General features: G+C 35.1%; 7 protein-coding genes and 1 long non-coding RNA gene across 12 annotated transcripts; 3 read left to right on the forward strand and 5 right to left on the reverse strand.

Annotated features, from left to right (window-relative positions):
- Positions 1 to 3,005: 3,005 nt before the first annotated feature.
- On the reverse strand, positions 3,006 to 4,220 carry LOC104742725 (protein CURVATURE THYLAKOID 1C, chloroplastic). The gene is made up of 5 exons (XM_010463759.3): positions 3,778 to 4,220; positions 3,594 to 3,680; positions 3,447 to 3,509; positions 3,326 to 3,363; positions 3,006 to 3,243 (listed from the first exon to the last, which is right to left on the reverse strand). The coding sequence occupies exons 1-5, from the start codon at positions 4,003 to 4,005 to the stop codon at positions 3,189 to 3,191; spliced, it is 471 nt and encodes a 156-aa protein (XP_010462061.2). The 5' UTR covers positions 4,006 to 4,220; the 3' UTR covers positions 3,006 to 3,188.
- LOC104742727 (photosystem I reaction center subunit VI-2, chloroplastic) lies at positions 4,204 to 5,102 on the forward strand. Its single transcript, XM_010463761.2, has 3 exons — positions 4,204 to 4,436; positions 4,531 to 4,657; positions 4,754 to 5,102. Exons 1-3 carry the CDS (start codon positions 4,306 to 4,308, stop codon positions 4,931 to 4,933), a joined length of 438 nt encoding a protein of 145 aa, XP_010462063.2. The 5' UTR covers positions 4,204 to 4,305; the 3' UTR covers positions 4,934 to 5,102.
- LOC104742726 (rop guanine nucleotide exchange factor 11) lies at positions 4,990 to 7,445 on the reverse strand. Its single transcript, XM_019235369.2, has 6 exons — positions 7,003 to 7,445; positions 6,780 to 6,896; positions 6,453 to 6,682; positions 6,105 to 6,368; positions 5,688 to 6,008; positions 4,990 to 5,593 (listed from the first exon to the last, which is right to left on the reverse strand). The coding sequence occupies exons 1-6, from the start codon at positions 7,304 to 7,306 to the stop codon at positions 5,201 to 5,203; spliced, it is 1,629 nt and encodes a 542-aa protein (XP_019090914.2). The 5' UTR covers positions 7,307 to 7,445; the 3' UTR covers positions 4,990 to 5,200.
- Positions 7,446 to 8,071: 626 nt separating this feature from the next.
- LOC109128820 (uncharacterized) lies at positions 8,072 to 8,810 on the reverse strand. Its single transcript, XM_019235888.2, has 2 exons — positions 8,535 to 8,810; positions 8,072 to 8,439 (listed from the first exon to the last, which is right to left on the reverse strand). Exons 1-2 carry the CDS (start codon positions 8,670 to 8,672, stop codon positions 8,290 to 8,292), a joined length of 288 nt encoding a protein of 95 aa, XP_019091433.2. The 5' UTR covers positions 8,673 to 8,810; the 3' UTR covers positions 8,072 to 8,289.
- Positions 8,811 to 12,219: 3,409 nt separating this feature from the next.
- On the forward strand, positions 12,220 to 15,402 carry LOC104742729 (protein disulfide isomerase-like 1-5). The gene is made up of 12 exons (XM_010463763.3): positions 12,220 to 13,022; positions 13,133 to 13,262; positions 13,350 to 13,515; positions 13,631 to 13,749; positions 13,860 to 13,940; positions 14,027 to 14,116; positions 14,220 to 14,291; positions 14,388 to 14,456; positions 14,559 to 14,639; positions 14,736 to 14,870; positions 14,940 to 14,996; positions 15,114 to 15,402. The coding sequence occupies exons 1-12, from the start codon at positions 12,493 to 12,495 to the stop codon at positions 15,210 to 15,212; spliced, it is 1,629 nt and encodes a 542-aa protein (XP_010462065.2). The 5' UTR covers positions 12,220 to 12,492; the 3' UTR covers positions 15,213 to 15,402.
- LOC104742728 (ras-related protein RABG3d) lies at positions 15,264 to 17,003 on the reverse strand. Its single transcript, XM_010463762.3, has 7 exons — positions 16,717 to 17,003; positions 16,573 to 16,599; positions 16,375 to 16,474; positions 16,018 to 16,164; positions 15,847 to 15,927; positions 15,606 to 15,751; positions 15,264 to 15,509 (listed from the first exon to the last, which is right to left on the reverse strand). The coding sequence occupies exons 1-7, from the start codon at positions 16,767 to 16,769 to the stop codon at positions 15,443 to 15,445; spliced, it is 621 nt and encodes a 206-aa protein (XP_010462064.1). The 5' UTR covers positions 16,770 to 17,003; the 3' UTR covers positions 15,264 to 15,442.
- Positions 17,004 to 17,906: 903 nt separating this feature from the next.
- Positions 17,907 to 19,572, forward strand: LOC147928867 (uncharacterized). Its single transcript, XR_015580970.1, has 2 exons — positions 17,907 to 18,091; positions 18,158 to 19,572. It is a non-coding gene; the product is annotated as an uncharacterized LOC147928867 (long non-coding RNA).
- Positions 19,573 to 20,920: 1,348 nt separating this feature from the next.
- LOC104742732 (proline-rich receptor-like protein kinase PERK15) lies at positions 20,921 to 23,636 on the reverse strand. Of its 5 annotated transcripts, none has more exons than XM_010463764.3 (8): positions 23,092 to 23,636; positions 22,662 to 23,018; positions 22,491 to 22,577; positions 22,345 to 22,415; positions 22,194 to 22,270; positions 21,953 to 22,103; positions 21,707 to 21,868; positions 20,921 to 21,614 (listed from the first exon to the last, which is right to left on the reverse strand). In XM_010463764.3, the coding sequence occupies exons 1-8, from the start codon at positions 23,423 to 23,425 to the stop codon at positions 21,315 to 21,317; spliced, it is 1,539 nt and encodes a 512-aa protein (XP_010462066.2). In that variant the 5' UTR covers positions 23,426 to 23,636; the 3' UTR covers positions 20,921 to 21,314. The 5 variants fall into 5 exon arrangements, 2 of the variants coding, with proteins under 2 accessions (XP_010462066.2, XP_087341854.1); XM_087485728.1 differs by having other exon boundaries at positions 22,662 to 22,912; positions 23,092 to 23,563; XR_015580605.1 differs by having other exon boundaries at positions 21,278 to 21,614; positions 21,949 to 22,103; positions 22,194 to 22,263; positions 23,092 to 23,594.
- Positions 23,637 to 25,395: the final 1,759 nt, after the last annotated feature.

The raw sequence follows: 25,395 nt of genomic DNA on the forward strand, positions 1-25,395 counted from the left end.
GCAACTCATCTAATAAACAAGCAATAGGATATTCACGCGCATTTAAAAGAACTTTATTCATAGACTCGGCGATGTTGCTTGTCATTATACCATACCTATTTCCTGGAAAATTTGCTCGTGACCACAAACGAACATCAATCTTCTCCAAATATGTTGCAAGCTCAGGCTTTTGAATTCGAATGTCATTGAATATCGTAGTGAACTCAGAAACTCTGTAAGCTCTCATGGCTCTTTTTACCAAGATCAATAAACTACTATCTTTGTAATTCTTGAGAAGATTTTGATGGAGATGATATGTACATATTCCCCGATGAGCTAATGGAAACACCTTTCTAATTGTTTTACCAATCGATTTGTGTCTATCAGAAATCAAAACCAGCTCTTGATGGTCGGGGCATATTGTACGTAACTGAGTTAGAAACCACTCCTATGCAACATCATTCTTAGAATCTACAATTCCAAAAGCTAGGGGGAATATCTTACCATTTCCATCTTGCCCAACAGCTACAAGCAAAAAACCCAAGAACTTTCCTTTCAAATGAGTCCCATCCACCACAATCACATTTCTTATAAACTGAAAACCATTCATACATGCACCAAATGCAATGAATAAATACTTAAATCTATCTTCTTCATCGCATTCAAGTTCGGCAATTGTACCTGGATTTGCTGCCTTAATTCTATGCAGAAAAGAAGGCAAATCAGCATACCCACTCTCCCATGTACCTCTTACCATCTCACGTGCATGCACTAATGCTTTGTATGCTTTCCAGTAATCAATGTCAATACCATACATTGCCTTCATCACATCCATGATATGCATAGGTCTTATTCCTACACTAATTTTTCCAAATTTTGCCAAATAACTCTCCAAAGCATTTTGATGTTGCTTGTCGATGACGAGAACACCTTTTAGTAACAAGACATGTATGAATATCTATGTACTTTCGTACCTTAAACTGAGAAGATCTTCTAATCGTTGATGCACGGATCCTCCAAGAACAACCAGGGACATAACAATTCAGCACTAGCAAAGTTTTTGTAGACTTGATGGTTGTATAATCAAAATTCTGAAAAATTGTGATCATACGTAACTTAAACTGCAACTCTTCCTTACTATCATATATTTGCCCTACCCATATACGCTCAAGATTCTGTGTAGTGGTGTTTAGACCTTCTAAACCTCGAATCATTTGCTTTTCGATCTTACCACTAAAAGACATATCTGAAGAAGACGCGTCATTACCATCAATTGAACGACAATAATATTCGTCTTCGTCGAATTCAGCAAATGTAAGACTTTTTTCTCATCACCACCACATCCAGCAATTATACCACTTTGGAACTCTTCGTCACAGACATTGTATTGTAAACAACTTTCGACTTCCTCTTCACCACATCCATCAAGAGTGCCACTTTTTTCCTCATCTATACAATATCCATCAAGATTGCCACTTGTTTCATCATTGTTTTTAGTTTTCTGTAAAATAAAAGAATTTGATTAGTAAAGTGAATCAAGAATGATGGAGCATGAAAAGAAATACTACCAAACAAGTCTGCTAAAATTAATATTAGAAGTCTCCCAAAACACAGAATACCGTCCACAAACTAACTACAAGTCGGCAGACTAACTTGACAAAATCTATTTAAGAAGTCTACCAAAAATGCGAAGAATTCACATAAGTCTACATGTATCTCCGCATACTAACTATAAGTCTAACAAACTATTTTTTGAAGTCTACAAAAAATGCGAAGACTTCACCGAAGTCTATGAATTTCCGTAGACTAACTATAAGTCTGGCAAAATATATTTTTGAAATCTACCAAAAAAGAGAAGACTTCACCAAAGTCTATGAATCTCCGCAGACTAACTATAAGTCTGACAACATATATTTTTGAAATCTACTAAAAAATAGAAGACTTCACCGAAGTCTATGAATCTCCGTAGACTAACGATAAGTCTGACAAAATATATTTTTGAAATCTACTAAAAAAGAGAAAACTTCACTGAAGTCTATGAATCTCCATAGACTAACTATAAGTCTGACAAAATATAATTTTGAAATCTACTAAAAAAGAGAAGACTTCACCGAAGTCTATGAATCTCCGTAGACTAGCTACTAAATCTGCTGATTATCTATAGACTTATAGTAAATTTGATGATAAATCCAAATCTACCAAAAAACGCAGACTTTGGAAGAGCTCATCTTCACGAAGTCAGCCAAAACATGGCAGACTAATTAAACTTTTCATATTCCACATCAATAAAACTTCTAGAAGAGTTACCTCCATCTCGATGATCGTTGAATACTGGAGATTAAGGTTACAGTTGCGTTTGTTATTCACCATTGATTGTATTCAAAAATCCTACAAACCAAAATCTTATTAATTAAAATTCTCATACAATATGCAATATAACACCGAATCATAGTCAAACTAATTTTTTAATACAAACAGAAGGTTTAGTGACATGTTCGAAGATGAACAGAAGCTTACCGTTTCCACTTCAATGATTAACCAATGGTTTTGATGTACTTAAAATTGCAGAAGATGAACAGTGGATATCATGGTTGAAGGTTGAAGATGACTGACTATGTCAAACGTTTCATCTTTTTAAAAAATATTTCTTTTTTTATTTGATTCACTTATTAAATTGTTTCCTTTATTAATTTTATTTTCCTAATATTTCCTAATTTAAATTTTGTTTTCAAATAATATTCTGAACATTTAATGTAATACTTTATATGTGATTATTACAATATTTATGTAGTTAGGAAGGAAAATGAATAATATGTGGAGGGATAATATGGTAAAAATGTACTTCACAAATCTTTTAAAATCTTAATAGGTTAGTTTAATTGTTTCTAATAAATTCTAGGTTATTATAGCAAATCTCCCAAAAAAAAGTTTTCTAAACCAATCTTTTATCCTTTTTTATTATTCTATGAAGAAATAAAATCTTTCCACTATTTGATCATTAAATCTTCCATTCATGCTAAACCATATTTTTAGTGTCCGACTTCGATATCTCATATATGAAATGATTGATTTGCTCACAACCAAAACCCACAAATACAGTATTTACAGGTTTCAAACACATGAAATTATTTGACTAGAAACAACAACCCTGTCATGTTTACAAACTTGCAAACAAATCATCTTCCAAAGATGAAGATCACACAGCGTTTTTACTTGCCAAGTACATCCGCTACTGATTTCTTGACAATTTTGGAGAGCTCCTCTCTAAAACATGAGCAGAGAAAAAAGGTTTAAAGAACAAAACTTATATTCAATTTCATAACCGCATTTCAAAACAAATACTTACCTATCCGGTTTGAACAAGAGATATCGATATGTGAACCACTGCAAAATAACGGATCGATATATATCAGAAGCTAGAAGTATCATATAATCCTTCAATACTTCTTGATGATATCAATACTTACCGTAGAGAACAAGATACCAACTAGTTCGAATCCGGTCGAGATAACAGGCAATTTGTCGATTGCCTAATGAACATACAAGAACAAGTTTGTGTGAAAAAATCTCACAACTTTAACAAAACAAAGTTTTAAGTCTTTTTAGAACTATACCGTGATGAGATTTAGTGATGCCCAGAGAGCTACAATAGCAGAAAAACTCAAACCAATAAGACCTAACCGATCTTCAGAGTTATCCCACTGAAACAATTTAGAATTCCAAAATCAAAACTAAAGTCTAAAGGCATATATGTATACGTAATCGAGAACAGAGTAACTTAGGGTTTTAGGGACTCACAACATTCTGAATTGAACTAATGACGTCGAGATCAGTAGATGATTCTGAGCTTTCTCCACTAGCTTTCACCATAAGAGCGATGCTACTATGGTTTCGAGTTAGAGAGAATGGAGAAAGATCAATCGTACCTCGACTTAGACTAAACGGGAGCTTCTGATTCGATGTGAGATTGGATTTTCTCTGTGTGAATGACAATGGCGAAGGCAAAGTTGCAGAAATCGAAGCCATTTTTTGTAACCTGCAAACAATAAGTCAAAAACAGAGCAATAAAAATTGAAACTTTAGAGATTTGGACACAAATGACGATGAAATTTTTTTGGTTATGGATTAGAGATAGCCTTATCTTTGTATAATCCACGTGGCATGTCCCAAGTGGCATACAAAATCTCAGAGATGAAAACCCAACTCGCCACGTGTCTCAACGACATCCATCAAATGACTGAAGTTAGATTCTCCAACTATACAAATTACATCAAATCCACTCACTCACTTTGGTAACAAACGATCAACAAAGAGAGGGAGAGAGACATGGCGTCTTTTGCAACCATCGCCGCCGTACAGCCCTCCGCCGCCGTGAAAGGCCTCGGAGGCAGCTCTCTCGCCGGATCTAAACTCTTCGTCAAGCCTTCTCGCCAGAGCTTTAAACCCAAATCCACCAGGTAAAAAGTCTAAAGCTTTGAAATTTGGAATCTTGGATTGAGATTGATGAGGATTGGTATTAAAAGGATGTTACTTTGTGGGTTTTTTGTATAGAGCTGGTGCTGTGGTGGCTAAGTATGGAGACAAAAGTGTTTACTTTGATTTAGAAGATTTGGGTAACACAACAGGACAATGGGATGTCTATGGATCTGATGCTCCTTCTCCTTACAACCCACTTCAGGTTTATAAAAATCTCTCAATCCTTATAAATCTATATGCTTCTTCGAATTATGAGACTTTTTGATTGTGATTCTCTTCTTTGCTTGCTTGCTTGCAGAGCAAGTTCTTTGAGACATTTGCTGCTCCTTTCACAAAGAGAGGTTTGCTTCTCAAGTTTTTGATTCTTGGAGGAGGCTCTTTGCTTACTTATGTCAGTGCCAACTCAACCGGCGATGTTCTTCCGATCAAGAGAGGTCCTCAAGAGAAGCCTAAGCTCGGTCCTCGCGGCAAGCTTTAAATTTAGCTTTTCTAAATCCTTCAAAAAAGTCAGAAGCTTTCTTCCCAATTCTGTGAACCCTTCTAATGATGATTTATGTACATTGTGTTGTTGTTAATGCTTTGTAAGCTAGTGATTCTGAGAATCAGTTATGATGAATCAATGAATTTGCATTTCAAGTCTGCTGCAATACAATGGTGCTTTGGAATCATTTCAGATTGAAAATGCAAGAAACAAAACCTACTTTTACAAGAAAAGAAAAAAAAAAAAGAAAGAAACCGATATGTTTCAGGAGTATCGCGCGGTAGGACTCCTCATAGTTCCAAGAGTTTCAAGATAAGAACTCTTCTTGTTGTTGTTTGTCATGATACCTGTGACTTTCGAAAACAAGGGTTTCTCTCCTCCAAAATAGCTTTCTTTCTTCGTTTCATTGTTTTTATTATTACCCCATTGCATAACATCAGAAAGTGTTCCTGAAGCTATATCCTCTGAGAAACTTAGTCTCTCATCCTTAGGTTTCTCGTTCTCTTTCACAATATATCTGTTCTTAGAAGGTGCATTATTTGTAGGTTCTTGAGTAAGCTGATCAGCGTAAAGCACGTCTTCTATCCTCGACATCACGGTGTGAGCCAAACTCTCAAGCACTCTCGAGTAACTCTCCAATATGGCAAGTCCTACGTCCTGAAACAACCAAAAACCTAATTTTCTTGAGACCAAAAAAAAAAAAAAGCACAACCAAAAAATGTATATGTGGAAGTTTGGAGCTTTTATTTACTCTGTTGAATTGAATCTTGCTGATATCGAGCGAGGATTGTGAGATTCCGGGAAACCCTTGTTTCAATAAGAGCAAGATTGTTTCAGCTCTCTCTTCAAACTGTTCTCTTTTCTCAATACTCACTGTTGATCCCCAAGGAGACTTTGTGTCCTTCTGCACCATTTTCCTCTTCCATATCACAATCGATGCTTCGATTCTGTTCTTTAGATCAAGAATCTTGTGCTCAGATGATAAGTCCATTTCAATAAGGAACTGATCTGCATCAAACATCTCTAATGTTATCATTCTGTATATCACATCTCCCAAGCTAGCTCTCCCATTCTGTTCTCATCAGCAATACACAAAAACATCATATATAAGGACCAGATCATAACATATTCTTGATGAATGTTTATGTTTTTTTTTTTATTAAATAACCTTAGGAAGTGACTCAAGGTAGCTTTCAGGAATCTCCATTTCAGACAAAACTTGAGCGTTTATGGCCATTGCAGCTTTAAGGACTTGATTCACACATTCCTTCTGGCTCTGTAGAAACCTTCTTGATATCTCAGAGAGGCCGTTGGGTGGGACTTTAACCGCCGGTAACCACCATTTCTCATCATTCCTTGAATCAGAAGAATCAGGAGAATCTTTTTTGACATAATAAAACTCATCCTGATCCTTGAATTTATCAAGACAATCCTGCAAGAGTATGAATATAAATGTGAGATTAATATATATACAAGCCTTTGATTAGTATATTTGTGCTGTTGTTCTTGTTCTTACGAGAAGCATTGCGTCGAGTTTCTTGAGAGCAGGGATGTTACAGAGAAGATCTGTTCTTTGTCTTGTTGACATGACTTCCATTGAAGTTCCATCTTTGTTGGTTTGTTGTGTTGGAGCGAATTCAACTATATGATCAGCCACAGAGATAAGCCATCCAATTTCTCTTTTCCAACGTGCTTTTCTGTCCGCCGCCATTGGCTCTAAACGCCGTTGTTCTCCAAACGCAGACGCTGCAACAATAACAACAAAAATTACAGAACTTTACATCAAACTCATGAAAACGAAACAACTTATATGAAACTGAAAGATTTAGGAACAAGAACTAACCTGCGAGATTGGTAATGGCGTTAGATAAAGCCAACGCCGACGAAACACCTTTTCCTCCTCCTGACATATCTTCTCCAAGAAGCAATCTCGAAAATTTCTCTTTCATTTGCTCCAAGGCTGCAATAACAAACAATATAATCTTTGATTTTTGCCCTAACTTGTAGTCCAAAAAAACAGGGTTTAACTTGCAACACAAGAAACCTAGAAGATATAATGATTTTACCTGCTTGTAATTGTGCCTCCATGGATTCCGATGAACGGACCCTCGGAAGCTTGTCGCTGCGGTTAGGGGTTACACCCCCTAGAGGCAAAGACGGTCGGTCAACGCTACTATTCATCCCAGGTTGACTCCTAAACATCATCTTGTCATAATCACCATCTTCCAAATTATCCGAACCATCCATCCTCATTGCACAATCTGAGCTCCAGCTTTTAACATGTCTAGGAGCTGAGTTTTCGTTCATGTTCTTGAAATGATACAATCTTGATTTGTAGCTCTCATGTTCTTGGTCCATTGCTTTTACCATTTACTAATCAAAACAATTTAAAAAATGAAAAGATTTATGTGTGTTTTGAAATCTCTTTTTAATATCTTTTGTCTTTCTCTTCGTGTAATAAAGAGGAGTTTTAGGAGATTTTGGAGAAGAAAACAAATCAAACTTAATTAACCAAAAAACCGGTGTTTGATTATTCAGACATAGCAAATACAGAACACCATTATTTGACTTCTGATAATAATGGTTTTTAGTTTAACCTTGATTATTTTAGTATCTATTTATGATTCGTTGTCCATAACCATAAACAAGTGAAAATGTGGTCAGATTGTTTAGGGAGAAAAAGGAGAATATATATTTTTTTAATTTTCTTGGAATGTTTTTACTATTTATAAATGGATACTTGGTGGAATGTGGGCTGCACGTTACTAGAAATTTGTATTTCTCCACACACACACAAATTAAAACAAATCATTAAGGAGGACATGTTACTACGTACCCATATCTGTAATCATTGTTCTTTATTTCTTGTTGTGTTTTTTTTCTTCTTCTTAAAGAACTCTGTTTCTCTACTAAATAAGGGATTATGTGTGATAGTATATTTTCCTCAAATTTTCCCCTTCTGTGAATTTTTTATCAAAGTAATATATATATATATATATATATATATATATATATAATCAAATTATGCATGCTAATGATGGATTAGTCTATTAACTTCTCTACTGAGGGTGGATTATTTTGTTTTTTTTTTTTTTTTTTTTTTTAACTTTGTTGCATTCCAAAATAGAATATAGAAAAAATCTTGTGCATTACACTTTTATTGATCACAAAAGCAAACACATGTAACAAATAAAAGATCTCACATCATTGAATCAACTTCCACTCTTGGGTCTATTTACAGACTTAGAATTCAAACAAAGCTACGATCTTCATATAGGTCTTACAAAGTTGATTTTCATAGAAACAAAAGGAGGAAAAAAAAAAGCATCCGCATGATTAGTAGGGTTGTGTAATTAAGGAGTAGAAGAAGCGCCCTTAAAGATGAGGAACTTAAGTTTCTCCAATTGAAAATAGATAAAAGTCCCTTGAGAATGTGTGAAGAAACACCCAAAATTTGATCCCACCACACATTGCCATCCACTCCCATATATCTCATCAAACTCCTGAATTCATCATCACACAACAAACAAAAATAAACCAATATGATTATTATGACTTAGAATTGGAGTTAAAGAAAAATGGTATACGTATACCAAACCTTCTTGATGTAACCAGCAATGGCTTTACAGTCAAAGACATCATAAAGATCAAGAGCTTGGGAAGCAAAAGACATTGCTTGCATCTGCATTTTCACTGGCATATCTGAATCTTCCACCATGGCTTTGCCTTCCAACATCTTCTCAATCTCTATCTCTCTCTCAGTCTCTCTCTCTCTTTCAATAACTCAAAACGTTTTTCAGTTTCTCTTGTGAGAAAGAAGACAAGGGAAAGCTCTGGATCTTTATAGACAGAAAAAGACACAAAATGAGAAAAGATTCCTTCAAGATCTAATCTAATCAAGAAAACCCATCCATACGAAGATAAATAATGTCTCCTCTTTGAGAAAAATTGTGTGGGAAAATGTGCCTAAACTTTTTCTTTGTCGTCTTCTCTTCACTCGGTTTAGATGTCAATTACTTCCTCACGGGTTCTTGGAATCAAATTCTTTCTTTTTTTTTTTTGGATTCGAAGTTCTTCCAACAAGAACGATAAACATTAGTATGACTATCCAAAAAAGAAATGCACGAACGAGCGAGCAACAACTGTTCTTTAAATTTAGTCAGAAAAAGTTGATAATTTCTAAGATGACGGAACTGATTAAAGCCAAATTTGATAATTGCAAGATTTTAAAAAGGAAATGGACAGTATGGAAAAGAGTATAATAAAAAAGGTGTAGTGACTCATTTGAGTAAAAATATATGTGCCTCTCTCTTACGTGTATCCAAGTATTTTTGTCTTAGACCATTTAAATGGATAACGATGAAGAGGTGCCTACTTAAATTAGTTAAACAGATAACATGTGAAAATCTGTGATTAGCTAACGCTTCCACAAAATTCGGAGAAATTGTCGATGTGGCATTTGGGTTCCACAAAATCTGTGATTAGCTAACCCATCTTAAAATTCTAAAAAAAAAAAATTAATGCATATGACGAGTTTGATTTTCTTATGACTCGTTGGATTATTAAATTAGGAAATGCAAATGCAACTACTGTACCATGCTTAACTTTTAGTGGCAAAAATAAATCTCGTATTAAAGTTATTTTATAGTTTGATTTCTAAAAACAGTAAAAACACAAATTTTAGTTTAGTAAAATACACTACGTACCATCATAAGGTATTGCCACAACATTTTGAATTGATTGAAATGTTTTTTTTTTGACAATAAAGTAACAAGATTAAATCAAACAAGCCAACAAAGTACGGAACTGTGCGAACATGTCGCGCAAAATTATCCGTTTTACCGTTCTGAGAGCGCAGGACGTAGACTAAGAAAAAGAAGCAAACTCCTCTTTATCCGCATGGATGTCCTTCAAATAAGGTGTAAAGGCTGGCCACTCGGAAGGCGAAGACACCATCTTCACTAAGTCGGAGCAGTCGGTGAGGAAAACGACAGATTGATTATCTGTCCCAATCATACAGCGCATAGCCCAGACAAGGGCTTCAATCTCGGCATGAAGAGGGGAGAGAATACGGCGAAGTTTGGCAGCTCCCATAGTAGGGGCGTCACCATAAGGTGACGTGCAGAACCACCATCTACCCGCATAGCGATCCGTTGCTTTCCAAGAACCATCTACAAAACAAATATAACTCGACAAAGACCTAGGAACCACTAATCCCCTACTTTCACAGGGAACAACCTCAATGTTAATATCCGATGCTAATGCCATATCCTCTATCTGAGCCAAAGCCCATGCTTTTGCCTCATCCTCCGCTAGCCGCAAAATTGCAAGGGGGTCTGAATCCAGATTACTGAAAAGTTTATCATTGCGCACTTTCCAGATATACCACATAATCCAGGGAAAAAATTTCTATGTTGGAACATTTGTAAACCGCCAAAAGAGAAAATCCATGTTTGTGAAAACTGACTCCAACGGGAAAACACCCAAGGCTGTCGGGACCTGCGACAAAGCCCAAACCTGTCTAGCTGGCGGACATTCAAAGAGGGTATGATTAATTGTCTCCTCCCGAAAACCACAAAGGCCACACGTGGCATCACAACTCATACCACGTTTCCGTAGATTAGCTGTAACCGTCATACAACCCGAAAGCACTTACCACATAAAATGACGAAGTTTTGGTGGACACCTAATTTTCCACACAAAGGTCTGAAGAGGTACGATGTCCGGACCAAATACTTTCGGCTCAGCAGGAGCCGTCATATTTGAACGAAAAAATAGTACCCTGATTTTACCGAATATTTACCAGACTTAGTAAAATGTCGTCCCAACAAATCCGGTTTATCCGGCTGTCGCAAAGGTAAGGCAGAAACTATAGCAACATCTTCCGGTACAAACGTAGCCATAAGTTGAGCCATATCCCAGGAATTAGAACTCCTGTCAATAAGATTTGTAATTCCGAGCAACGGATCAGAAAGCGACCCTGTGCTCAGTGTTGGTCTCGAGGATGGAGCAGGGATCCATGAGTCAGTCCATACAGAAATGGAAGCACCAGATCCTACCCGTTTAATAAGTCTTTTATTAACCAGAGAGCGAGTAGAAACTATACTCTACCACCCATAAGACGGGAGTAAGATTTAATTGGATCCAAAGGATCAGAATGCCGATAGTATCGGCCTTTAAACACCCGTGCAAAAAGTGAATCTGGTACTGTGATCAAATGCTAGAGCTGCTTTGCCAGCAGAGCGGTGTTATAATCATCCAAGCACCGGAAGCCCAAACCCCCTGCATCTTTACCACTACACAGTTTATCCTATGCCACCTAGTGTAACCCTCGTGATTGTCCAGAGGAGCTCCACCAAAAATTAGAAATTGCACTAGTCAACTTCCTCGTAAGCGTCTTAGGTAGTCGAAAGCACGACATTACAAAAGTAGGAACAGCCGTAGCAACGGACTTGATCATTACCTCCTTGTCGCCTTTTGATAAAAGCCTAGCCGGCCACCCACTTGCTCGTGCTTGCAATATGTCCTGAACGAACGAAAAGATTTTTGTCTTAGCCCCACCCAAGCTTTCCGGGATACCTAAGTAAGATCCCATACCACCCAAATTTGTGATCCCCATAACCCCTTTTAACTCTTCCCTGAGACCATTATCCACCTTGTGTCCAAACTGGACCGAGGATTTCTGAAAATTGATTTGTTGGCCAGAAACTCGTTCATACATCCTAAGGATCCCTAATACCACCTCCACATTGCTCCTTCGTGGCACGATATAAAAAGAGACTGTCATCCGCAAATAAGAGATGGGAAATGACGGGGCTAGCAGTCGAAACCTTGATACCAGTAAGAAGTTTCATCCGTTCTGCTTTCCGAAAATGTGCAATAAGCACCTTCGTACAAAGAATAAAGAGATAAGGAGACAAAGGATTCCCTGACACAGCCCCCGACAAGGAATAATGGAACAGTGCATGTTTAATCTCCTGTTCGGTAACCTCTAGAGTTAAAAATTCATTTGTTTCTAGAGAAACAGATGACTAAACCTCGTCTTATATTACCGCAAATTCCGAAAGGTCCGAGGATATGAATAAATCCTGAAAATAAGAGACCGCAATATTTTGAATATCACTCTTCTCCGTTGTCCAATTACCATGCTGGTCATAAAGACCAACAATATGATTTCGAACTCGTAGTTGTTTTGTGTGAGCATAAAAATAGCTAAAAAAATATTTCAATCAAAAAAAGCAGAATTATTTATTATTATTTCAAACTTTGCATAACTAAAGTCTAAACTGTTATATATTAGTATTCTTAGTCAAAAAATTCCACTATCTTCTTTTATCAATTTCTTTGCAAAAAAAGCAACAAAATATTTTATTTTTCTTTATTTTGTTTTGACTAACAAACACCTACAATAACACATGTGGAGTCTTCTTGGCTCCCGCCGTTAAACCAGGTGAGATTTTAAAGCTTTTTATTTTTCATTTGACGACGATCTCTTCTCTTCTCCGATCAAACCCTCTTCAAATTCCGACGAAGAAAAAGAAAAACCCAAAATCGCAATGTCGTTAATTTCAAAACCCACTTCAAAAGTCTCCACCTTTACCTTCATCCTCCTCTTACTCCTCAGTTTCGTAATCATCGTCGCGTATTCATCACCCGACTCCAATGTCGAAGCAAACGAACCCGGATCCGGATCCGGATCCGATGACGATCTTGAACTGCTTCTAGCAGTAGACGAGCAATTACAAGAAGATCATCGACCTGAGCAACAATCTGAAGCCAAAACAGTGAGTAAAGCTCAGAGGATCGTACTCGAACTCAATGGTGACAACGCCAAACGATTGATCGATGGGAACGAGTTCGTGATGGTTCTAGGTTACGCGCCTTGGTGTGCGAGAAGCGCTGAGCTTATGCCGAGATTCGCCGAGGCTGCGACGGCTTTGAAAGAGATTGGTAGTTCGATTTTGATGGCTAAGATCGATGGCGATAGGTATTCCAAGATCGCGTCTGAGTTTGAGATTAGGGGCTTCCCAACTCTTCTTCTCTTCGTTAATGGCACTTCTCAGACTTACAATGGCGGATCTTCTGCGTAAGTTATCCCCAATTTTAGCTTTCTTTGTTGTGACTTTCTATGTCTGAGGTTCGAATCTGGCTTTAGTGAAAAAGTTCTGATTTTGAGGTTTATGAGATATGTTTCAGAGAGGATATAGTCATCTGGGTGCAAAAGAAGACTGGTGCACCAATCATTACAGTTAATACAGTTGATGAAGCTCAGAGTTTTTTGAAGAAGTATCATACTTTTGTTCTTGGTCTGTTTGAGAAGCTTGAGGTATTTGGATACTGAAACTGTACATTTGAAATTGTGTAGCTTGTTTTGGAATGTAAGTGTTGATATGTGTGTTGTGTGTTTGCGTAGGGTTCTGAACATAACGAATTCGTTAAAGCTGCAAAATCAGATGACGAAATCCAGTTTGTAGAAACAAGCAATAGCGATGCTGCGAAACTTCTCTTTCCTGACCTTAAAACCAAAAATGGCTTCATTGGTATGGTTAAAACTGAGGCTGAAAGGTATACTGTATATGGTAAGCTTGCTGCTGATTTGGAAGACCTCTCTCCTTATTATCATGTCTTTTTCTTTCTCTCTCTCTATATATATATATATATCTTGAGAAGCGGTAACACGAGCCTGCGATGCAGATGGATCTTACAAGATGGAGAAGATATTGGAGTTTCTAGGCAGCAACAAGTTTCCTTTGATTACAAAATTGACTGATACCAATACTGTTTGGGTTTACTCTAGTCCTGTTAAGCTTCAGGTTAGAAGCTTTTGTGATTTCATTTTGTATCTGCTACCAGTTTTGGTTGTACCGTTGTTTGCTTTTTGGTTATGTTTTAATAATTCTGCTTTTTTTGCATCCTTTGTTAGGTTATGCTCTTCTCCAAGGCTGATGATTTTCAGAAACTTGCTCAGCCTCTTGAAGACATTGCAGGAAAATTTAAATCGAAGGTAATTCTCTGATACTGAATTTTGAAAGATTAGACAGATTTAGTCTTTAGAATCTTATCTTTAACTGCTTATTCTTATTCTTGCAGCTGATGTTTATATATGTCGATATAACAAATGAGAACCTTGCCATGCCGTTCTTGACCTTATTCGGAATAGAAGATGCAAATAAAACTGTTGTAAGTTTCAGATACTTGTTTCAGTCTGCGTGATTGACACTTTGTGATCTACTGATGATAAAGCTACAAACAGATGTGATTAATCCACATTTTTCTTCGACAGGTTGCTGCTTTTGATAACAACCTGAACTCCAAGTATTTGCTTGAATCAGATCCAACACCAAACAATATAGAAGTACGAATTTGTTTTGCCTTTTCGACTTGTTCCTTTCAAATATTCATATACTGTGGAAACTGATTCATGTGATCCTCTTCTCGATCTGCAATTTAGGAGTTTTGTTCAGGACTTGCTCATGGAACTGTTTCACGTTACTATAGGTCAGAGCCAGTTCCAGATAATGTGAGTGTGACTTTTCATGTTCTTTTTGGGTTATATTATTGAGTTTGAAGAGACTTGGAACATATACAAGCTAAAGATTAAATAACCTGGTGAAATCTGCAGGAAAATGCAAGTATAGTGACTGTGGTAGGAAAGGCTTTTGATGAGTTGGTGTTGAACAGCCACGAGAATGTTCTTCTTGAGGTTAGTAATCCTGATTAGCCTCTCTACTAAACCAAACAATTTATACATTGACATCAACATTGAAAACATGGATCTTGTGGGGAAAAACTAAAACAGGTACATACACCGTGGTGTGTGAAGTGTGAGGCACTAAGCAAACAAGTCGAGAAATTGGCTAAGCATTTCAAAGGCTTTGAGAATCTTGTTTTTGCAAGAATTGATGCATCTGCAAATGAGCATACTAAACTACAGGTGAATCAAAATCTTTCCCTGCAACAAAACTGACAAGCGCGAGCTAATCTTATTGATCGTTGATGACAGGTCGATGATGAATATCCGATGATCTTGCTATACAAATCTGGTGAAAAGGAGAAACCAGTAAGAACCATTTTGAAAAAGCTCACTTTCTCTCAATCCCTTTTCTACTTCATTACTTTTGTTTATGCTCAGTTATAAGCTTTCTACAAAGTGTAACTTACCCGTTTTGATCTGCAGTTAAAGCTATCAACGAAATTGAGCGCCAAGGACATGGCTGTTTTTATCAATGAAGAGTTGAAACCAAAGGATGGGTCTGCTGCTAAAGATGAATTGTAGTCAAGTTTGAGGAAATACAGACATAAGAGACAGAAAGATTATAGATGATAATTTTTGTAACACATTACATGATTTTGATTTTGATATTGTGTGGAACCCAATTCGTTACAATCTGTAACTCAATGAATATTGAAATTACATTTCCAGAAGTTATATTGTATGGTACAAAATCAAATGTGCCAAAGAAAAACGAAATGTAGGTATACTCTGCAACAAACTTATGCTGGATTTTAGCATTCACACCCTGTTGATCTTTGTTGCTGACCTCCAGCAACATCAATGGTGTCAGGAAGGTACCTGACGAGATATCAGAAAAGAAAGTTACAAGATAAGACTTTAACGAATGAAGAAGTGATGCAAATTTGGCAGAAAGAAGTGAGTGTGTGTTCTTACGGTTCTTCTTCAGGTTCATTCTTGAAAGCATTTTTGGTTATGCATTCGAAAGCTGCATCCACATTGAACCCTTCTTTGGCAGAAGTCTCAAAGTAAGGAATGTTTCCTTTAGACGCACACCATGCCTTTGCCTTCTTCTCAGAAACCTGACAATACGCAACAACTTTTAGCATAACCAAACTCTATAGATACTCAAGAGTATTTCATGAAATGTGGATGAACAAGATAACATCTCACTCACCACTCGGCTCTTGCCACCATCAACATCAGTCTTGTTCCCCAACACGACAAAGGGGAAGTTTTCAGGATCTGAAGGACTTGCCTACACAATGTCACAGTAAAGACGAAGAAACATCTTAGATACTCCCAACTTCTATATCAACGAATATGGTTAGAAGAAGGTTTATTATACCTGAATCAAGAACTCTTCCCTCCAGTTATTAAGATTATCAAAAGACTTCATAACATTGACATCATACACAAGAACACAACAATCCGCTCCTCTGTAAAACGCAACTCCCAAACTTTGGAATCTTTCTTGCCCAGCAGTATCCCAAATCTGTATACATCAAAAGATTCAAAACATATACTATATTTGTATCATTCTCCTAAGAAACACCCACAAAGCAAGATTTTAACTTTTGCCTGCTTTAGAAACCCAAAAAGTTTAAAACCTAAGAAAGATCCAATCAGAATATTCCAAGAATCATAAAGAAATGTTTGAATCATTCAAACAAACAATAAAGAGACATAAGAACACAGATTGTACCTGTAAAGTGAAGATTCTGTCATCAATTTGAACCTCTTTAGTTAAAAAATCTGCTCCAATCGTTGCTTTATACTGATTACTAAATTTGCGATTCACAAACCTAAAACACGAAACCTCAAATCAATCCAAAACAAATTAAAGATTTTATCAAAAAAACATTACAAGTAAAAAAGAGACATATAGATCTAGAAAACATACTGATTCATCAACGAAGTCTTCCCAACTCTGTCCACAAGAAACAAAAAAACGGATCAAAATAATGGACACATCAAATCAAATCTATGTTAAAAAAAAAAAAAAAAAAAAAAATGTAGGAATCGAAGAGATGTGAGAAAAGTGTACCCGCTGTCACCAAGAATGATAACCTTAAGAAGAACTCTACGGCGAGAAGACATTGATGGAATTTTTGAGCTTATTTTGATTTTTCTTATGACCGAAGAAACTGTCTCTCTGTTTTTTGTGTCTCCTCTCTTCTTTCGTGTGATTCAGGTTGAGAGAAAGCGAAATTGCAGAAAGGAAAATAAAAACAATATTCGCTAAATAACAGCATGGTACACTATTTTAAATCTTTTTGTTTCCTACACTACCCTTCCTTTATTTAGTCATCTTCACTAATCTTATTCTATAACAAACAAAAATTCAAAAGTAATTAGTATTTATGCTAAAGAAATCTTGAAATGGTCTAATGGGTCTAATTATGTTATGTCGGTCTAATGGGTCTAATTATGTTTACTTTTTCATTTTTTTTTTGAAGTACCATTGACTAATATAGTAATAATATTAGATTAAGATCCGTGCTTATTTATTTATATTGTAATTTTTATATAAAATAAAAATTATGTGATTGTTTTTAAATATTTTTTTGGATAAAACATCTTATATAATAAAGTAAGGTTAACTCTTAACTTTGCACTAGAGAGTGACATTTGGCAAAACATAATCATCAATATAATCTATTTTCCATTAAATTATAATCTTCAATATAATCTATTTTCCAAAAAATTATATAATCTACTTTGAAAATATAAGTAAGATTTACCCTTAACTTTGCACTAGAAAGTGACATTTGGCAATCATAATCTCCAATGTAATCTATTTTTTATTAGTCTTCAATATAGTATATTTTCCATTAAAATAAAATTAAATAACAAAAACATATAATCTATTTTTAAAATATAATCTTCAATATAATCTATTTTTCATTAAATCAAAATTAAATAACAAAAATTGTATAATTTACTTTTAAAATATAAGTAAGGTCCACTCTTAACTTTGCACTAGAAAGTGACATTTGGCAAACATAATCTTCAATATAATCTATTTTCTATTAAATTATGATAATCTCTAATATAATCTATTTTTCATTAAATTAAAATTAAATAACAAAATTTATATCTCCATTTCTCCACAATATGCATTAAGCATTGTGTTTAAGTTACAAAAAACAACTAGCAAACTTTAAAAACGCATATAAGAATTATTCAACTATAAATACAATATAGATAGTATAATAACTACATTGTATATACGTTACATAATAATTTTCCAAAATCTGCATTGTTACGTTACAAATAAGTACAATACAATCAAGGAGAACTAACACCATTGCTGAACGAAGTTGCTAACAAAGTTGATGAGAGTGTTAGTGACACTATTCAATTTAAAGAAATACCACCAGATGCTTAACAAATTGATCAACCCCTTCATCAATCTCAATGTAAGCTCATGAATTCTTATACATTTTAATGGACTAACTTGACTTATCTATGTGTATGTGGTAAAGTTTTGAGTACAAAACCTCTATAAGGAAGATTACAACTTATCTATGGAGGAAGATTACAACTTATCAAGTCGGTCCTCATGAGCATCACCAACTTTTAGTCCTCTGCTTTCCGGTTGCCAAGTAAATGCATGAAAGAAATAGAGAAACTCTGCTCTGCTTTCTTTTGGAGCGGCCCTGATCTCATACTCATAATGCAAAAGTCTCTTGGCTAGATGTTTGTCTGCCTTACTGTGAGGGTGGATTAGGCTTAAGGCCATTAAAGGAGATGAATACTATATGTGGACTTAAACTCATTTGGCGCCTCCTCCCCATAACATCTCTATGGGGACAGTGGGTTCACACTTATCTGATCCGCAACAACTCTTTTTGGGAAGTTATCGCCTCACCCTCTCAGGGTTCTTGGATGTGGCGTAAACTACTTAAGCTTCGAGAGTTAGCAAAAACGTTCCACTGTAAACAAATAAGAGATGGGGAAACCACTTCTTTTTGGTATGACAGCTGGTCTTCAATGGGAAGTTTATTCGATCTCTTAGATGACATGGGCAGTATCGATCCTGGCATCTCCAAACACGAGACAGTGGCATCAGTTATGCTAACCCACAGGACAAGAAGACATAGAGTGGATGTTTTAAATAGGGTGGAATCCGAAATTGTTTATGCGAAACAGAAATAGCAGCCGCACACAGCTGACATGCACCTCTGGAAATGGCGATCAGGCTTCAAACCTAAGTTCTCAACTAGGGACACCTGGAATCAACTGCGTACAGCAAAACCCGAATGTACTTGGGCGAAGGGTGTTTGGTTCTCGAAATCTACACCAAAGTTTGCTTTTATCACGTGGCTGGGAAAACTTAACAGACTTTCGACGGAAGATCGTCTGCTGAAGTGGAATGCCAGTGTTGATTCCTCATGTTCTTTCTGCAACACACCACTGGAAACAAGAAACCACATCTTTTTCCAATGTCCGTATTCTCATCAAGTCTTGAGCAAGCTCTCTGACGGTTTACTTGGCACCCACGCGACAGCGGATTGAGACGAACTCAGGCTACTCATTACATACTCAACCATCAGCAAGAGTTCTCTGCTCCTTCTGCGATACTTATTTCAGGTCAGGGTATACTCCCTATGGCTCGAGCGTAACAGCCGTAAATATGGCGAGAATCCCCTCTCTGCAGAGCGACTAGGGCAAAGGATCGATAAAACTATTCGGAACAAACTTCTTCTCCTTTTGAACTCCGGGCACCGAGATTTTGAAGATATCTTAGTGCTCTGGTTCTCCACCAGAACATAAGGTTTAATTTCAATGTATTAGAGTTTGTTTAGATTCAAAAACGTTACATCTGTTGTAAAGAACCGGTTTTTTTGATGAATAAAATTTGGGGAATTGGCAAAACTAACCAAGAAAAAAACAAAAATCAATTATCTAACTACAGTAACCATATACTTATTATATTGCCTATATAAACTATACTATATACAATATTACCCCTACCCCTACCATCACAATCACTCTCACCCTATACCATCGCCATTCCACCTTCTTACCACCACCACCTTTTCCGGACCATCGCCACCTTCGTCGGACCACCACCGCCGGTCGCCGGACCATCACCGCCGGTCGCCGGACCACCACTTCCGGTCGCCGGTATCCGGACCTCCACCGCCGGTCACCGGATCTCCACCGCCGGTTGCCGGACCGCTGCTACCGGTCGCCGAACCACCACTGCCGATCGTCGGACCACCTGCACCCTCCATAATTACCTTTACCAGCAAAACACTAAAATAGTAATTTTATCCTCTTTTCCTAAATTTTAAAAATTATATGCTGTTTATTTAATTTGATTTGTGATTTTGGTTATTGGGCAAATTGACCCATAAAATTTTACATTCATTAGAAAAAGAAAAAAAAAACTCTAGAAGAGGAAGGGGATGATGTAAGAATCAATACCAATATTGATTTGGAGATGACTGACACAAGAAATAGTATACGAGATGGTACGAGAAGCGGAGCGAGCGTCATGGAGCTAACCAAGTACTTGGAGGAGCTAGGATTTTATATTCATCAACAACATACATACTTTGGAGACCTTGACCGAGATACATCACTTCATCATCGGATTAGCTTCAAGTATCATCTAGAAACCTCACTTTCTGGCCATTTCCTTCACGTACAAGACCAATTCGCTTATCAAGGAGAATTTCAGCCAAACAACGTATGGGTTAGCCCAAGAATGAACCATTCCACCTCATTAAATCATCACTATATAAAAAAAATTAATTTAATAGATATTAATTATTTCTAAAGAACAATATTACTAAAACTTAAATATTTTATAAATTGAACAATTTATATTTGTTTTTAAAAATTCAACTTATGTTATATCCGGAAATAAAACTATTTTTCTAATTATAATAAATAATATGATAATTTATTTGTTTCATAAAATAGAATTATATATAAAAATGAGAGGTGAAGTATAATGATAATTAACAAATTAATCTGTTAAGTTAGGTATCAAAATTTTTTATTTGATGAATAATTTAATAAAGAAAATTAATATGGTAAGTTAGATGATATGATTCTTTAGAATATTCTCTTTAAGATTTTATGTACAACATATTTATAACTAATTAATCTATCAATTAATGTATAACCTATTTGTAACCAACTTATTAAAATTATATAGTCTACAAAACAATGTTGTGTGGTTACATTTTATTACAAAGAGGATTCCTTACACCCCATGTTTCTAAAAGTATATATTTTTGTACAAATATATGAAGGGATTTCATTTACAATTAACAAAGTCATTAGTGTTCTTTTTTCTTCAAAATTACATGGATAACCCCAAAATAAAATGATCATGCTTTTTTAAAAAATGGTTCTCTATCATAGAGAAGACTCAAATTATATATCAAGGCAAAAAATAATAAAGAATCATAAAAATATCTTCACAGTTCACTTCACACCATACTAAAAAAAAATAATATTCACGTGCAAATTCAGGCAGTTTTGATTAGAGCCACACACATGAATTTAAAAGTTTTCGCGTGTTATGAATAATAAATGTGTTTACACCTAAATAAACCTAACCCCCAAAATGCTTAGTCACTTTACTATTTTTAGTAATCTACTACCAAGAAGAATCCTTTGTTTTTAGGTTATTGTCTCGTTCGTTTTCTTCTCCGGTTCGATCTCTTGTGTTGTACGGTTGCCTTCGGTGATGCTAGATGAGCCTGATGGGTTCTGACCGTTGTGGCTAGTCAAAACGCTGCATTCGCTACTACCAAACGTCTGGCTTTCATATGCCATTTTCTTGAATTTCTTCAAGTCTTCTTTGTATTGTGTTGAGCTATAATCTGAGCTCCCATCTAAGCTGTAAATAGTGCTGTGTCCTGGAGCAGATCCTTCTGTAAGGTCATCTATCGATATGTTTCCTTCAAATGCTCGAACTATCTGCAAGTGTGTCCAAAGAGCAATCACCACAAGATTTTTATCCTAGTTCGAGGTGAAAAATGTTGCAAAAACGTTTCAGTTTGATGTAGTACCTGGCTCATTTTTGGCCGGCGTTTTGCTGAATGACGGACACTAGCAGCAGCGCAAGCAACCATTCTCGTCATTTCGCTGATGTCAAACTCATCCTCTAATCTCGGGTCAACAAGACCGTCAAAGCTACCACCATTTAGAGCTTGTATCATCAAAGGTTTTGCCTATTGCATGGAGGGTTAAATTTAGAAGCTTATTAAAAAGTTGAGGGTTTGGTGCTAATGAAGGTAAAAACAAGATTTACCAACCCAATCAACAATGCTATCATCATCTGCAAAAGGCTGCGAGTTATCAACAGGTCGACGCCCGGTTATCAATTCGAGAAGCACTACTCCAAATGAGAAAACATCTGATTTATCAGTGAGTTTCCCTGAAGAAGCATATTCAGGAGCCAAGTAACTGCATCAAAACCATAAGAAAAGAAGTTCAAGAGAGCGTTATAAGTTGTCTATAATTTGATGATTACGTAGAGAAAAGAGCGTTTCATACCCGAATGTTCCCATAATCCGAGTGGAGACATGAGTATCAGTGTCTAAAGAAGACCTGGCCAGTCCAAAATCTGCTAACTGATGAAGAATCAAGTTCAACCTTATAAGTAGCTCACTTGAAAACATATAATCTTTACTAGTTTTTGAAGTACCTTTGCCTCATAGCTATGGTCAATCAGAATATTTGCAGCCTTCACATCCCGGTGTATTGTTTTAGGTTTACCTGAAACAAACCGAATCTCTTTGACACCAAAAGATAAATAAAAACACTTCAGAAACAAGTTCGAACATTACTTACAGTCTTCATGTAAGTATGACAATCCTTTAGCTGCACCCAAAGCAATCTTCATCCTCTTTGTCCACTCCATTACAGGTCTCCCTTTCTCTACAAACATCACCATAGTCTTAAAACAAAACCCACACAAACCATATAATCATAACTATTAAACCAAGTAAAAGAGCTCATCACCGTGCAAATGAAACTCGAGAGTCTTGTTAGGCACAAACTCATAAACAAGCAGTCTCTGAGAGCCAGTAATACAATAACCAAGAAGAGAAACAAGATGCCTGTGATTAACTCTGCTAATAGTCTGTATCTCAGCTTGAAACTCGCGTTCGCCTTGTCCACTCCCAGCTTTAAGCTGCTTAATAGCAACCTCAGTTCCATCAACAAGAACTCCTCTATGAACATAACCAAACCCACCTTGTCCAATAAGGTTACTGTCGGAGAAATCACTAGTTGCTTTAGACAAATCTTCATATGTAAACAAGTTCTGTCCAATCTCTGATGAACTACTTTCATGGTTCGATTGCTGAAGATTATTACCTGAATAAGAAACAGAGGAATCGAATATTAAATATAAAAAAGATTAGATTTTTTAATGAGAATTAAAAGATACCTTTGGGATCTAGTGAGTCTCCTCCATTAATGGCAGCTTCAGCATCTCTTCTCATCTTCTTCTTCTTCTTTATTTTACAGAAACAAACGAAGATACAAACTCCGATTAGAACAAGCGTAGCTCCAAAAACTGCTCCAGTGATTAGTATAGTTAATGCTGCTCTTCCCAATCTTCCGTCGTCTGATGACTCAATCGTTAAAGGAGGCGGCGAAAAAGGTCCGATGATCGATGGCTGAGACGGAGTTGTGGTTGTGTTTGGATTGGTGAAAGGAAACACCGGGTCCGGTGGAAATTGGACGGAAGGGATGCTGTTGTTTGACGGAGACGATGACATTATTAGATAGGGAAGAAGAAGAAGGTGATGATTATGATTTTGGTTTCAGGGTTTTTTTTTCACATGGAGGAACTGAGAAAGGGTGAGGAAGAAGAAGAAGAAGAAGGAAAAAAGGGACATGTGGTAGGTTCCACCACTAGTAGTGAGATTCTTCTTCTTTGCTGTGTTTAATTCTCTTTGTCACCATTAAAATAATAAACAACTCTTTCTTACATTTTTTTTTCCATTTTCAGAACTAATCTATCACTAAAATCAAATAAATTTTAAATTTGACAAAAGAAATCTATTGAAATGTTAAAAATTTTACGATATATTTTTTTCTTATTTTTTATATAAATTACTATATAACTAAAACTTTTTATAATATATATATATATATTTTAATCCCCTATATAATAAAACAGAAATAAACAACATTGTTTTGTAGACTATATAATTTTATTAAATTGGTTACAAATAGCTTATAGATAAAGTTTTATATTATTTGTATAGTCTGGATTTATTGTTTCCAAAAATCTTAAACATCATTTGATATCATCTAACTTACCATATTAATTTCCTTTATTAAATTATTCATCAAATAAAATTCTTTGATATCTAACTTAACATATTAATTTGTTAATTATCATTATATTTCACCTCTCAGTTTTATATATGAGTCTATTTTGTGAAACAAATAAATTATTATATTATTTATTATAATTAAAAATTAGTTTTATTTGCGGATATACCATAAGTTGAATTTTTAAAAACAAAGATAAATGATTCGATCTATAAAATATTCAAGTTTAATTAATATTATTCTTTCAAAATAATATCTATTGAATTCTTTACTGAGGAACGGGTCAAAATTTGAATATTTAAATTCAATTTCATTCTTTTTGTTGAATTTTATAACTTTATATAATATAATAAAATTTAAATAATTTATTTTGAAATATTTTTAAAATATTGAAACTAGATATTAAAGTTAGAAACTATAAACACTCTAAATTGGATCCATGCTAGAGCACGGGTTGAAATCTTTTTATTTATATTATAATTTTAGAATAAAATATAATTTATATGATTGTTTTTAAAAGTTTTTTTGGATAAAATATTATGCAATAAATTCATATGCTAAATATGATGGCTTGAAAAAAACACCTATTTTGTAAGTTTTGTATTAACACTCTATATTAACTAATATAACATATTAAAATTTTATTTTATAATAAAAAATATAAAAAATATTGTATAAAATAAAATTTAACCAGTGTTATAGCACGAGTACTTCTCTAGAATCATTAACAATATAAAACTTATAAAATAAATGTCTTTTTCAAGTCATCATATTTAGCATATGATTTTATAGCATGATATTTTATCCAAAAAAACTTTTAAAACAATCATATAAATTATATTTTATATAAAAATTATAATATAAATAAAATGAATTTCAATCCGTGCTAGAGCACGGGTCTTAATCTAATTTTGGATTATTTGGAAATATGGTGTTAAACATCAAATTAGTAGGACTAGTAGATATGAGAGTTTTTAATTTATTTTCTATTAACTAAATAAATTAACCAGCCAACACTCACAAGTTCCACCAATTTTAAAATTTCAGCTTGGAATATATATATTTTAAATACAATCCAAAAATAAGCTTCGATTTTTCCAATGCAGAGGAAAGTTGATCCCAATATTTTTTTGATGGTTATTCTTTACATTTCTTATAACTAAAATACTGTATTTTTCTCTGCCTTCAATGTAATATTCTTATTTTTTTTCTTTTGTGCCTTTATAATGTAATATTATGTTAGTTTTAGAAAATCAAGACATGGTTTATGCCTTTATGGTTTAAGAGTGTTTTTCTATTTTAAATTTAACTTTGTAACTTCCGTTTTGACAGTTTATTATGACATATATGTTGTAAAATATAGTGAAAACTGTTAAAATCAACAGTCCAACTATTTGTCAAACGTTTT

This window comes from Camelina sativa, chromosome 14 (assembly GCF_030686135.1).
Source record: "Camelina sativa cultivar CO46 ecotype springtype chromosome 14, ASM3068613v1".
Classification (NCBI taxonomy): Eukaryota; Viridiplantae; Streptophyta; class Magnoliopsida; order Brassicales; family Brassicaceae; genus Camelina; species Camelina sativa.